At 42.7% G+C, this 14,860-nt stretch overlaps 2 protein-coding genes across 9 annotated transcripts in view; both read right to left on the reverse strand.

The window, feature by feature from the left end:
* Positions 1 to 14,860, reverse strand: part of DIXDC1 (DIX domain containing 1) — a 75,377-nt gene that overhangs the window by 43,926 nt on the left and 16,591 nt on the right. For 6 of the 8 annotated variants that reach the window (XM_057553595.1, XM_057553596.1, XM_057553592.1 and 3 more), the window contains one exon: positions 1,014 to 1,143. The exons of the other annotated variants lie outside the window; for them this stretch is intronic. Coding sequence is in view for 4 of the 6 variants with exons in the window: in XM_057553592.1 (XP_057409575.1) it covers positions 1,014 to 1,143 (130 nt within the window). In the remaining 2 variants the exon portion in view is untranslated. The remainder of the gene's footprint in view (positions 1 to 1,013; positions 1,144 to 14,860) is intronic. 8 annotated transcript variants of the gene reach the window in all.
* Positions 8,833 to 9,012, reverse strand: LOC114236560 (NADH dehydrogenase [ubiquinone] 1 alpha subcomplex subunit 1-like). Its single transcript, XM_057553599.1, has one exon. It carries the CDS (start codon positions 9,010 to 9,012, stop codon positions 8,833 to 8,835), a length of 180 nt encoding a protein of 59 aa, XP_057409582.1.

Below are 14,860 nucleotides of genomic sequence, written 5' to 3' on the forward strand. Positions count from 1 at the left end.
TCACTTTCCAGTCTTTCCAACTAGATTGGGAGACTCTTGAGAGCCTAGACTGTGCTCATCAGCATATTCCCAAAGCTTAACACTGCACCTGGAACACAGTGTTTATTGACAATAAATCAATAAAGGAACCTTGGGCGAGTATCTTAAGTCTTCCTTAGTTCCATTTCCATTTTTTTTTTTTTTTAATTTATTTATGGCTGTGTTGGGTCTTCGTTTCTGTGCGAGGGCTTTCTCTTGTTGCGGCAAGCGGGGGCCACTCTTCATCACGGTGCGTGGGCCTCTCACTGTCGTGGCCTCTCTTGTTGCGGAGCACAGGCTCCAGACGCGCAGGCTCAGTAGTTGTGGCTCACGGGCCTAGTTGCTCCGCGGCATGTGGGATCTTCCCAGACCAGGGCTCGAACCCGCGTCCCCTGCACTGGCAGGCAGACTCCCAACCACTGCGCCACCAGGGAAGCCCCATTTCCATTTATTTTATTCATTTATTTTTTAAAAAAATTTTGGGGCTTCCCTGGTGGCGCAGTGGTTGGGAGTCTGCCTGCCAGTGCAGGGGACGCGGGTTCGAGCCCTGGTCTGGGAAGATCCCACATGCCGCGGAGCAACTAGGCCCGTGAGCCACAACTACTGAGCCTGCGCGTCTGGAGCCTGTGCTCCGCAACAAGAGAGGCCACGACAGTGAGAGGCCCACGCACCGCGATGAAGAGTGGCCCCCGCTTGCCGCAACAAGAGAAAGCCCTCGCACAGAAACGAAGACCCAACACAGCCATAAATAAATAAATAAATAAATAATTTTTAAAAAAATGTTTTGGCCGCAGTATGCGGGATCTTAGTTCCCCGACCAGGGATCAAACCTCTGCCTCGTGCAGTGAAAGTGCAGACTCTTAACCACTGGACCACCAGGGAAGTCCCATTTCCATTTATTTTAAAGAAGAAGCAATCTGCTCTGAAGGGCATATGGAGGATATAAGAGGCCATGTTCTGGTTTACGCTAGCATCGGAGTCCAGGGCCAACTGACCTACAATCTCGATGAGATACGCCAGGATCACCCCATCCCGGAGATCCTGTCGCAGGTCCTGCACAGGCTTCACTGTTGGCCTCTTCTTCAGCTGTGCATTCACCCAGGCCACATATGCCTGCAGCTGTTGCTGGAAAATGAAAGGGGGAAATAAGGGAGAAGTTGCATATTACTCTTATCCTCTACCCTGCACCCTTTAAGGCAGCATTTGAGATCGGGCAATCTATATCCAGAGGGAGGAGGAGAAGCTTTTAGGGAAAGAAAGAAAGAAGGTCAGACATGGAGTATATTCTAAAATTCTCTAGTTCTATGCTAGTCTCCAGGGATAAGCTAACCTCTGACTTGGGCGGCAGTGTGGACACAGGTACGCAGATGAGTGTTTCAGTGACTATGACTCCTGCTTTCCTTGAGTTTTGCTCTGTTGACCAGGGATAAAGGCTGGGCCAGAACCACAGCCAGTTTTCAAGTGTAACCACTGCTGCCAGCAACCCATGATGCTTCTCAGGAACAATCACTCATGTCCTGTATGCACAATGAACTGTGACACTCCTAAGAACTGATCTTGGGGAACCAGGAATCAACAGAAACCAAGCTCAGAAATGCCTCTCCCATAGCTGCTTTCTTTACAGTGAGACTTAACTGAATCCAATCCAAGGTTTATTCTCCTGAGCCTATAATCCTGGGATTGCTACGGAGTTAGTTTTAATCCATGCTTTATATTGTCAAAGAGGATCTAGTTACCTGAAACCTGCACAAAGAAAGAAAAAGAAAGGTTATGACGAGCAGTGTTCCTGAAGACTGGGGTTGCGGATGGAGGGAGCTTTCATTTATTTTCAGACAAAGCTATGGCCCAGTACCATCAGAAACCCGTCAGACTCAGGTAGGACACATAACTCATCCCAACGCTTAGACAACCTTACATATTCCATTTTAAACACAGCTTGCATTCAGGTGTTTATTCTGATTATCTGGTCTGACGATGGGCACTAAATATCAAAATAGCACACGAACAATGTTTTAGTACAGGCAGCAGTTCTGTCTGATTTCTGTAGAAGCCCAAGACCCTGAACCTAAAAATTAAGTTCAAAGGCTAACTGTATTAAACTATAATTTGGTTAAAGTACAGTTGATTTCTAAGCCCCAAGTACTTCCTTAATGAAGTGATGTTGGAAATTACTCACTGGCTGCTTCCTGGGCTTAAATGAAATCTTCACTGTTTTCTTTCTCTATGTCGGTTTGCGGGAATAAATGAAGTCCTTTGGAAGGTAGTGCTAAGGCAATAATCTATCAGCTACTGACAAACTATAGGAAGTGCAATGAGCAGCAGGAGGTGGGGGGAGGAATCTGATATTTACTGAGTACCTACCATGAACTAAACACTATTTCTGATGTTTTATATATGTTTTTTAAAATAAATTTACTTATCTATTTATTTTATTTTTGGCTGCGTTGAGTCTTCGTTGCTGCACGTGGGCTTTCTCTAGTTGCGGTGGGCGCAGGCTTCTCATTGCGGCGGCTTCTCTTGTTGCGGAGCACGGGCTGTAGGCACGCGGGCTCTAGAGCACAGGCTCAGTAGTTGTGGTGCACGGGCTTAGTTGCTCCGCGCCATGTGGGATCTTCCCAGACCAGGGCTCGAACCCGTGCCCCCTGCATTGGCAAGTGGATTCTTAACCACTGCGCCACCAGGGAAGCCCCTATATATGTTTTAATGAGTTAGTAATGTACCTGGAACACAGCCTGACCCACAGTTGATGCTTACTAAATGGTCATTATTATTTTCATTATCATTATCTAATTCCGTTCTCACAAAAGCACTGAAGGGTCGGTATCATCTCCATTCTATGGATGAGGTGCAACTTCTCTAATGTCCCCATAGCTAGGACCTGGCAGACCCGGTAAGGAAACCCAGTAAAGGTGGTCCAAGCATTCACCAAGGGCCTCTTGCTATTCAACTCACTCTGCAGAATAGAGGCGGCTGCACCTTCTGCCTTAACGTGGGCCAGACTCCTGTCCAGGTCTGCTCCCACTGTACAGTCAAAACACTGTGTGAGGCAGGCCAGGCAAAGGGCCCTTCCATAGCAAACCACTCTGCTCCGGGCCAGAAAGGCATTATGGGTAACAGCTAGGTCAGGTTACCAGGCTTACGTACAACTCTGTATCACATCTCACCCTCGACCCACCCTCCACACATTCCTGCTTAAAATCCTTCACTGGCTTCTCATTATCCTCAAGATAAAACCCAATCTCCTCAGCTGCATTTAAGTCTGTCATGTGCTGGCCCTTACCTCTTCTCCAGCTTCACTCACTCCCTTCCCCCACTTTTGCACCCCCATGTTTCAGTTCATCCAAACCGTGTGCAGTGCCCCAAACGCGCCATGTTTTCCAGCCACGCTACCTCCCCCTGCTTGCCATCTCCTCTTAAATCTCAGCTCAAGCATCACCTTTTCCAGGAAGCCTTCCCTGACCCTCCCACACACCTCAGACTCGGATCTCCTTGAGGACGTCCTGTGTCAAGCAATCAGTTCAACAAGTTGAATGCAGGCACTGTTCTGCTATGGGGCTACAAAGAGCATTATGCCTTCAAGAAGTTTGCAGGAAGAAAACGAGAAGAGAGGGAGAGGAAGAGAAGCTTGCAGGCTGGTAGAGACAAGCACTATGACAGGGGTGTACAAGGTGCTAAGAGAGTATTAGCCCGACCTGAAGCCCGTGCTCGGCGGTGGAGGGGTTCCTGAAGGAGGAGAGGAGGCAGAGAGGGCAGTGATCTCAAAAGGAGCTCAGGTCTGAACTACGCTCTATGCAGGAAGTTGTAAGAGTTCAAGATTGTTGGACTCAGAGTAACAGGTGCTCAACAAATATCTGTTTGAATCAGTGAATCATTTGTCACATTTCATCAGGCCAAGACTTAAAATGACTGTAAAAGTTAATTATGCAAGGGCAGACAAGAACAAGTATTTTTCATCAGGCCAAGATGATTTTACTTAAGTAACCATAGCCTTCTTTTGGCCAATGAATAAAAGTAAGTTGTCTCTGATGCAAAACTACTTTGAGGTTCCAAACAGTAATGTTCATGCACATTAATCACAGCTCTGGTCTTCCAATAAAGAGGATTCTACAGCATAATAATTGTCACCACTTTTCTGAACACCTACTCTGTGTCAAGAGCTATGCTAGGTCCTTAAACACATTTTCTCTAATGCTAATCTGCTAGGGATATTTTACTGTATCTATTTTGCTAACTGGAAACTGAGGCTCAAAAAAGGTGAAATAAATTGTTCAAGGCCACCCAGATTGTAAACCATATGAAATTCACCCTGACTCCCAAGCCAGTGCTCCTTCCACTCTACACTCTACCACACTGCCCCCTAAATTAACGCATCCCGGAGGTTTAAATGACCTCACCAAAACTCTTAGAATGGAAGTCACTTCTTCCACCACATCCAATGTTTGAGTCTCTTGTGTAATAATCTACAGTAAGTAGTTGTCTACTAATCAAAGTGCTCCTCGGACCAGCAGCATCAGTATCACACAGGAGCCTGTTAGAAATGCACTCCCGTAAAACATTGTAAATCAACTACACTTCAAAACAACTGTACTTCAAATAGAATAGAATAAAATAAAATAAAATAAGGGCTTCCCTGGTGGCACAGTGGTTAAGAATCCGCCTGTCAATGCAGGGGACACGGGTTCGAGCCCTGGTCCAGAAAGATCCCACGTGCCGTGGAGCAACTAAGCCAGTGAGCCACAACTACTGAGCCCACATGCCACAACTACTGAAGCCCGTGCGCCCAGAGTCCGTGCTCCGCAGCAAGAGAAGCCACCACAATGAGAAGCCCGCGCATCGCAATGAAGAGTAGCCCCCGCTCACTGCAACTAGAGAAAGCCCACGTGCAGCAACGAAGTCCCAATACAGCCAAAAATAAATTAAAAAATAAAAATAAAAATAAAATGGAGGGCTTCCCTGGTGGCGCAGTGGTTAAGAATCCGCCTGCCAATGCAGGAGACACAGGTTCGAGCCCTTGTCCGGGAAGATCCCGCATGCCACAGAGCAACTAAGCCCATGTGCCACAACTACTGAGCCTGCACGCTAGAGCCCGCAAGCCACAACAACTGAGCCCACATGCCACAGCTACTGAAGCCTGTGCGCCTAGAGCCCGTGCTCTGCAACAAGAGAAGCCATGACAATGAGAAACCCATGCACCACAACAAAGAGTAGCCCCCGCTCGCCACAACTAGAGAAAGACTGCACGCAGCAACGAAGACCCAACGCAGCCAATTAATTAATTAATTAATTAATTAATTAAAAAAAGAATAGCGGGACCCTTGAATTAGGTCCCCAATTTCTAAAAAATAAATAAATAAAATGGAAATGCAGACTCTCAAACAGTGCCCCAGCCCTAATGAATTAGAACCTGTATTTTTAAAAGCGTCCCCTCATCTTGTATTTTCTCTGCCCCAGCTCTGTAATCAGCTATTCCTCAAAAGAAAACAATCCTGGCTCCTTTTATTGGAGAATAGTTTTTAGAATCCAAACTTTGGGCATGAGGTGTACTCATTCTACTTGGGTGACATTCTGGCCCTCTCGGTAGTAGAGTAGGAAATATGTGCATGTATACACACATACACACATATCTGTATCTACTTATCTTGACAGACAGATGGAGAGACATACCATGAATTACCCTGATCCCGCCTCCAGCCCAACACCACAGGGTTCAGCTCTCTTTTCCCTTTTCCTTATACGTAACTCCTTTCTCCCACAGTGAGAAATCTGACTCTATTCACAATATATTTACTAACATTTCCATAGTCCTAGAAAACACATCAAATAGTTTGACTTGCTAATCCATACCTTGTGAAAAACAAATTTACTAACCAGAACATAATATTTCTATATAGTTCTTTTTGTCTTTGTCCTTACAGTGTACACTCAAAATACTGATTCCAAAGTGACTTAGGTTAGTTCTTTTCTTTCCACCACCTTCAGTGTGGTTATGTTACTAACTGCAATATGGTTAGGTACATTTCTTACAATTTACAGTCCATTTTGGGTTCTCCTCACGTTTTGGTGGATTTTAATTATTTATTTTTGGGGTAGGAGAAAGATTACCATGATTCTAAAAGTCAGAGCTATATAAAAACATATATTCAGAAGTATCACTCCTCCATCATTCTTTCTATTCCATTCCCTTTTCTCCATTCTTTCCACCCCATTCCTATCCTCCCCTGTAGGTAACCAATCGGATTCGTCCTATGTTATCTGGAAAGAAAAAAGAGACGTATATTTTCTTATTTCCCTTTCCTTCTTATGTGAAAAACAGCATAGTATTGATATTCTTTTTACACCTGCACTTTTCACTTCACTTCAATTAATATTCACTTAATATATTCTGGAAATCACCCTATAATGGTCTAGAGGTCTTCCTTATTTTACAGCTACATAGTACTCTATTATGTGGCTATACCATAATTTATTCAACCACTCTTCTACATATGGGCATTCAGGTTTTTTCCAATATTTTGCAATTAGAAACGCTGCAGCAATGAGTAACCTTATGCATGTGTATTTTCATGTTGATGGAGGTCTACCTTCAGGGTAGATTCAAAGAAGATTGCTAGGTAAAAAGGCACATGAAGTAGATAGCTTTATTAGATACTGCCAAAATCCCTGCCAAAGGCGTCGTATCCATTTGCATTCCCAACAGCCATGCATGAGAGTGCATTTTCCCACAGCCTCGCCAACAGAACATGTTGTCATACTTTTAAATTTTTGCCAGTGTGATAGATAGGTGAGAAATTGTATCGCAGTGCTGTTTTAATCTTCATTTCTTTAGTTATGAGTTTGAACCTCCTTTGGTAGGTTTAATAATTCATTTTATATTCTTATCTTTTATATCTTTTTTATATCTACATGAATTGTCTGTTCACATCTCTTTCCCATTTTTCTATCAAAGTTTTTGGTCCTTTGTGCCTCCATTTTTAAGAGTTCTTTATATATTAGGAATGTTACCCTTTTGTCTTTGACATATGTTGCAGAGATTTCCCAGTTTGTCAGTCATCTTTTGACTTGGTTTATGGTAGTTTTTTGGCCATGAAAAGGTTTTCATTTTTATATAATCAAATTTACTGATATTTTATTTTATTGCCTCTGAATTTTGAGTCATGGTCAGAAAGCCTTTCCCCACACTGAGGTGAAAGAAGAATTCACCTCTGCTTTTTTCTAGTTCTCATACGGTTTCAAAATTGTTTACATTCAGATCCCTGATCCATTTGGAATTTAGTCTTGTGTATGATATGAGATATAGATACAATTTATCTTTTTTCAAATGGCTACCCAGTTGTTCCAGCACCATTTACTAAAAAGTCACTCTTTACCCCAGGGATTTGAGATGCCACCTTAATCATATACTAAATTTCCATAGTTTGGGTCTATTTCTGGACTTTGTATTCTATATTACTTGTATATTTGTTTATTCATGCACCAGTACCAAAATGTTTTATTTGTAGAGGCTTTATAGTATATTTTAATATCTGGTACAACTAGTCCCTCCCCCCTGAAATTTTTCTCTTTTTAATGTTTTCTTGCCTATTCTTGCAAGTTTATTTCTCCATACGAAATTCCGTAAAGCCTGTCAGAATTTTTATTGGGATTATATTAAATTTATAAACTGACATAGGCAGAACTGTTACCTTTATGATGTTGAATCACCCTATTCAAGAATAGGGGGTGTCTTTCCATTTGTTCAAATGTGTCTTTCAGGAGTGTCTTAAAGTTTTCCTCTTGTAGGTTTTATACATTTCCTGTTAAGTTCATTTCTAAGTATTCAATTCTTCTTTATTGTGATTATAAATGTGGTTTTCTCTACCGTTACTTTCTGTAATTGGTTACTCTTTGTGTATGTGAAAGCTGTAGGCTAATTTTATATCCTGTTACCTTATCTTCTATTGTTTGAGTTTTATCAATAATTCTCAATGATTTCCAGGATTACTGTCACATCATCTACAAAAAGAAATAGCTTTACTTCTTTACTAAGTCTTGTGCCTCTAATCAATTTCTAAATACCCCTGGTACAATGTTGACCAATAGTGGAGATAGTGGGCATCCTTCCCTGTTTCTGGACTTAGAGAAAATACTTGAAGTGTTTCCCAATTTAGAAAGTGACTGGTTTTTAGGAATAAGGTATACATATATATATATACATATATATATATGTATATATATATATATATATATATTTTTTTATCATGTTAAGAAAGAATCCATCAAGTATTCTTTTCTTTTTTTTTTTCGACTTTTTTGGGGTTTTGTTTGTTTGTTTATTTATTTTTGGCTGCGTTGGGTCTGTTGCTGCGTGCGGGCTTTCTCTAGTTGCTGCGAGCGGGGGCTCCTCTTCATTGTGGTGCGCAAGGTTCTCTTTGTGGTGCATGAGCTTCTAGCTTCTTGTTGCGGAGCACGGGCTCTAGGTGCATGGGCTTCAGTAGTTGTGGCACGTGGGCTCAGTAGTTGTGGCTCGTGGGCTCTAGGGCGCAGGCCCCGTCGTTGTGGCGCACGGGCTTAGTTGCTCCGCAGCACGTGGGATCTTCCCAGACCAGGGCTGGAACTCACGTCCCCTGCATTGGCAGGCGGATTCTTAATCACTGCGCCACCAGGGAAGTCCCTACTTTTTTGTTTTATTTTTATCACACACTATAAGATACAGTGCATGCTACACAATACACTGCATAACCTGCTAGCAGGGGTAGACGAGCATAACTGAGTTATTTTTCATCCATCAGGAAAATGCTTCCGTAATCAATGTTCTCCAAACCCTTTAACACATAGTTAACGATTAACTCCAGAGATGTGCCTATCTCTTTCCATCAAGTTCCACTGATACGAATAATGGGCAACCATTTTTTCCTTGCCCCTGTTAGGGAACCCGTGGATGCGCGCAGTGGCCTTTCGCAGGATGAACAAGCACATGGCCATGATGGCGATCCCAGAGTGAATCTCGAACCACATCTCAATGCCATTACCAAGCAAGTCTTATTTTCTTGAGTGGTTTTATAAGGAACGGATGTTAAATTTTGATGAAAGTTTTGTCAGCATTTATGGAGATAATTCTATGATTATTTTTCCTGAGATCTAATATGGTATATGTGGATTTCCTAATAATGAACCTACCTTGCATTCCTGGAGTTAATCCTACTTGATCATAATAATTACATTTTTAGTGTGGTGTTGAATTTTGTTCGCTAATAAAATATTTACTAGTGCTATATTAGTACTATATTTGTTGTACTTTTTCATGGGTATTCACAAGTAACATTAGTCTGTAGTTTTCTTTTTTGCACTACCATGTAGATATATTTATAAAATGAAGCAGAAAGTTTCTCCTTATTTTCAATCCTCTGACATTATCTGTAGAGCACTGGGACTGTCTGACGAGTGGAGGTTTGGTAGAATTCCCCTGTGAAATAATCTCTGCCTGGTACTTTTTTGAGGAATAGTTCCTTATTAAGGTTCTCTAATTCATCTACAGAAATTGGTCTGTTTAAATATTCCATTTCTATCAATTTTAGTGATCAGAATTTCCCTCAGAAATTATCAATTTCACCAAAGTTTTAAAATTTATTTGTACAGACCTGCAAAGACTGTTACAGTTTTTTCTGTTTCAAGGATTACTTCTCCACTGCCATTTCTTATTTTGTATATTTGTGCTTTCTCCTTTTTTCTTCTTCATCATGTTTATTTTCTTCTTCATCATCTTATTTTGTCTATTTTTACAAATGGTTTCAAGAATTATTGCTATTCTGGTCTAAATCCCTCTAAAACCATAATATCTAGAACCAAACACAATACTCTGGCTATAAAATCAGACAAAATATTTCACATTCTTTTCTCATTCTCTTCCCCTTCTTCCTCCTCCTCTTCTTCTCCTTCTTTTTTTTGTTACCACCTCACATAGTTGACTCAGTGCTATCACCCAAACCCCTAAAAATTTTTAACACATTCTGCTGTGAAGCCAGTCTCCTCTATTTCCATTCTTGTATAACTGGTCTTCTTGACGCATATTTACCTTTAACAAATTTCAGCTGGTTAGATCCCATCGCACAAGATCCTTCCAGACCCTGTCATTTCATGTATTCATTTATTCAAATCAACCAACACTGCCAGGCATTGTGCCAGGCCCACTGATTACAGGCATATAAATAACTCTAATACAAAATGATTACTGCAACAATGGAGAAGTGTTAAAAAACGCTATCTATGCACAGAAGGAGCAACAGGATGGAAGGATGAGGCTATCAGGGAAAGATCAAGAGGAAAGAAGACATTTGTCTGGTTCTTTAAGGATATTTGCTAATTGGAGAAGAGTAGAAGGGTATCCTAGGTGAGAGGTAATAAAAAAAAAAAAAAAAAAGGAAACAAAAGAAAAAGAAAGGAAGAGCCTGAAGGCATATGGTATCTTGGAGGAATAGCCAGTTAACAAATCAGTGTGTGGGCAGAGCTGTAAGTGGCAGGCAATGATGATGGAGAAATAGGTCAGCACAGGACCTACCAGAACTTAGACTTAAAGCCTAAAGAGCTTCAACAGGAAAGCATGGAGTTTGGGAACAGGAGAGTGAAACGGTGAGACGTGTATCTTAGAAAGGTCACTCTGGACACAGCAGAACATGGGACAGAAAGAGCAGCATCCAGGCAATAATTCAAGTGAGAGAAGATGAAGGCCTAAACTGAAGCAGTACAGTTAGAAAAGGACAAATTACAGAATTAAGTCAGAGATGACTGACAGGAGGTAGGCAGTGACGAAAAGAGAGAGTCCAAAAAGTCACACCTGAATGGATGGTGATGCTTTAACTGAGACAGAGAATACATGAAGAGCAAGTATTGGGGAAAAGCAAACAGTTCAGTTTTGAACAAGAGTCTGAGCCATTTGCAAAACATCAGGGTAGAGATGTTCCGCAGCCAGCTGGCAAAATACAGGTCTAGAGCACAAGAGATGGGTGTGGGGTGGGAGAGAGATGTGTGAGAACATCTGTGTGTGACAGGCATAGCCATAGGTGCAAATGGGATAATAACACCATCTACTGAGCACTTACTACATGCCAGGTACTGTGCTGGGCACTAAACCAACATCTTTTTGTATAAATATATGTGTGTGTGTATATATGTGTGTGCATATGTATTTATACAGTTGACTCTTGAACAACATGGGTTTGAACAGTGTGCATCCAATTATAAACAGACTTTTTTCTTTTTTTTAAAGCTTTTTATTTATTTATTTTTTATTGCAGTATAATTGATTTACAATGTTTTTTGTTTTTTGTTTTTTTTGGCTGTGCTGCGCGGCTTGTGGGATCCCAGTTCCCCAACCAGGGATCGAAGTTGGGTCCTTAGCAGTGAAAGCGTGGAGTCTCAATCACTGGACTGCCAGGGAATTCCCTACACAGGTTTTTTTCAAGAGTAAATACAACAGTACTATAATGTCTGCGGTTAGTTAATGCAGATGTGGAGGGATTGTGGGCCTCCAAAGGGCTGACTATAAGTTATATGCAGTTTTCCCACTGTGTGGAGGGTTGGCGCCCCTAACCCCCATGTTGTTCAAGGGTCAAATATGTAAATACTTATCCCCTCCTTCACATTGATTAGAGATGTGGAACAACTATTACCATATTACAGATGTGGAAACCAAGGTTCAGAGCAACAAGCCCAGGGTCACAGGGCTGGTAAGTGGCAGAACAAGGATCTCAACCCAGTGCTGACTCTAAATCCTGGGATCTACAACACCCCCAAAAGTAAGGTGAACCATAAGAAGTTATTTGGCAGGAAAGGGAGTGGGGAGAGAGGGCACTCAGGGAAAGAGGAGAATGAAAATGCACTGACTGCCCATCCCTGTCAGCCACTGAATGAAGCACTTTATATGCATTATCTCCTTTAATCATCACATCCAGTCATTAAAATCGATTTTATTAGCCCCATTTTTCATATGGGAAACCTTGCTCAAGATCATAGTGCTGATAAATGGTGAAAATGGAATCTGAACCCACTCCATCTTACTCCAAAGAATGTATTATTTCTACTATAGCAAAGAAAGCATACAATGAGAGAAAAGGAAGGAATGCTCAGGTCAGAGGCTGGGGTATATCAACATCAAAGGGACAAGTGAAGTGAGCAGCAAAAAAAATTCTTTTGGGCTTCCCTGGTGGCGCAGTGGTTGAGAATCTGCCTGCTAATGCAGGGGACACGGGTTCGAGCCCTGGTCTGGGAAGATCCCACATGCCGCGGAGCAACTGGGCCCATGAGCCACAACTACTGAGCCTGTGCGTTTGGAGCCTGTGCTCCGCAATAAAAGAGGCCACGATAGTGAGAGGCCCGCGCACCGCGATGAAGAGTGGCCCCCACTCGCCACAACTAGAGAAAGCCCTTGTACAGAAACGAAGACCCAACACAGCCAAAAATAAATAAATAAATAAATAAATAATTCTTTTAGGGAGTCCCCTGGTGGCCTAGTGGTTACGATTCTGGGCTTTCACTGCAGGGGATCGGGTTCAATCCCTGGTTGAGGAACTGAGATCCTGCAAGCCACTCAGCGTGGCCAAAAAAAAAATTTATTTTAGAACATGCAATCAGAGGGACAGGCGAAGAATCAAGAGAAAGTGTTATGTGGGAATCCAGGACCAGAGAATGTTAAGAAGGGTGGTCAAGAAGGTCAAATGCTATAGAAAAGTCAGGCTGAGGACTGGAAAACCCATTTCATTTACATTTAAGAAGCTCTGGTGACCTTTTTGAGAACTGATAGCATGCATGGTGGGGTGAAAAGTCAGATGGCAGTAAACTGAGAAGACCTCAGTAAGGAGGAAAACAGAAATGGTGAGAGGAGGAGAGAGGGTATTTGCTGGAGAGGAAGGTGGGAAGGAATGAGGGTTTTTTAGGATGAGAGGACATTTGCAGGCTGAGATGAGGGGTTAGTGAAGGAGAAACAGATACAAGGGGAGGAGCATGAATGGGGAGGAAGAGGGCCGCTTCCTCTGATGATGAGAGGCAGGAGTAGGTACCTCTGTGGGGAGACGGGGAGGTGGGGACGACGGCAGCTGAAGGAGCTCAAATCCAACTGCCCCTCTATCCATTATAAAGTAGGCAGGTCTACCTGTTGAGAGTGAAAGGGACAGGGAGAGTGACAGAGGTTTCAGGAAAGGGACCCTGTGGGAAGCTGGAAAGAGCTAAAGATTTCCTGGGAGCACCAAGGACTCAGCTGGGGCTGGAAATCGTAATTCTGTAATTGAATCAATCCACAAGGTTCTGTGTTTCCTCTAGAAGTGCTCAGGAGGCCTGGGCCCTGAGTGGAGGAAACCAGAAATAGGCTAATGTAGGACCAGAAATGGTCAGAGGAGAGGCAGAGATCGCCAAGGCAAAGGGAATGAGGATGGTGGTGAGAGTGTATTTGAAGGGATTGATCGTGGAATCTGCACCTGGGAGAAGAAACTAAAGGAAAGCTGATAAACTGAGAAGATGGAGAAGAGTAAGGAGAAGAGAACTTGCTGCGACTGAAAATAAGTTTCATGGGAATGGAGGAGTGTGGAAATTGGGGCTTTGAGCACCGAGTGGAGTTTCAGAGTTCACGATTTCAGGGGTAGGGCAATTCTGTGGAATAAGATGCAGGATGTGGCCTCAGTACGTGGCCTTAGTGAAGTGGCACAGAGGGGGACAATCATTGCAGTGGGGACAGTCAAGGAATTGCAAGGCTGGACTGTCTTCATCATGGATCCTGAAGTCACTCCAGGAGAGTGGTAGATGGTTAAATCCTGAGGGTATTTACTACTCTGCCCAGAGTCATGTGATTTAAAAAACTGATAAGCATGTCTTCAGTGCAATCACTGATAAAAAATTTTAGTTGAAGAAAGGCCTTTGTCATGTCACTACTATGTCTGCATGTTGATCTGTTAAGTGGCATCTAACAACGAGATCAGAGATTCACCCCTGAGTGGGACTATTCTTGTCCACAGGTTAAGGGTCACATTGACTTCAGGTCTCGGCCTCTCGCTTTAAATCTAACTTGGGAGCCAACCACTAAACCAAGCCTCAGTTTGTCTCCTCTTTGACTTGAAGATTCCTGTACTTCTCACCCAGGGGGCAGGCAAGACCTAGTTCTTGCTATAAATGCCTGCTGCTGGCTCTGAAAAAAACTGATTTGAAGGACAAAGTAGACACTTATGAGGACCAACCACACCACCCACTTTCCTTCCCCACAAAGATGTTTATCTTAAAAGAGGCCTGGGGTGCAAGCCCAGGCCCTGAGTAGCTCTGCTGCTAGGTTTTACAATTGACTACAGCTGCTCCTGCAGCAGATGAAATAACACATGCTTTTTGTAAGAGGCTGTTACCCTCTGGGGTGTTGGACTAGTAGTTTTATTTTTATTTTCCTCCTCCTCCTTTTTGCTTCATAATCTTTTTTCAAGTTATAACTTCTATGAAATCCAGATATGTAGAATAGGGAAAAGCAGAGCTTCTCTGTTAGGGCTGAGGTGGGAATCCACAGGTCAGTTCACTTATTTTCTTTTGCTCTACCTCCACCCACCCCCCACCCAGACCCCCAGACATCTGAAATAACTCCTTAGGGCTTCTTTCAGCAGTTGGGGAAAAAGCACTACATTTTGTTTCCTTCTAGCACTGTCATTTTGTAAGTCTATTATTCAGTGAAGACAAGATGCAACAGGTTCCAAAATATGAAAGTATCTTGGTTATTAAGAAATATATCTTGAACATGCCCCTAGTTCTTGATCTGTTTCCAACAGCAGCTGGAGAAGCACAGTAAGACCACAGTCAGGTTCCAATCAGGCCCCTGGGGGTGTTGTAGCTCATAGCTCTG

This window comes from Balaenoptera acutorostrata, chromosome 9, assembly GCF_949987535.1.
Source record: "Balaenoptera acutorostrata chromosome 9, mBalAcu1.1, whole genome shotgun sequence".
NCBI lineage: Eukaryota > Metazoa > Chordata > Mammalia > Artiodactyla > Balaenopteridae > Balaenoptera > Balaenoptera acutorostrata.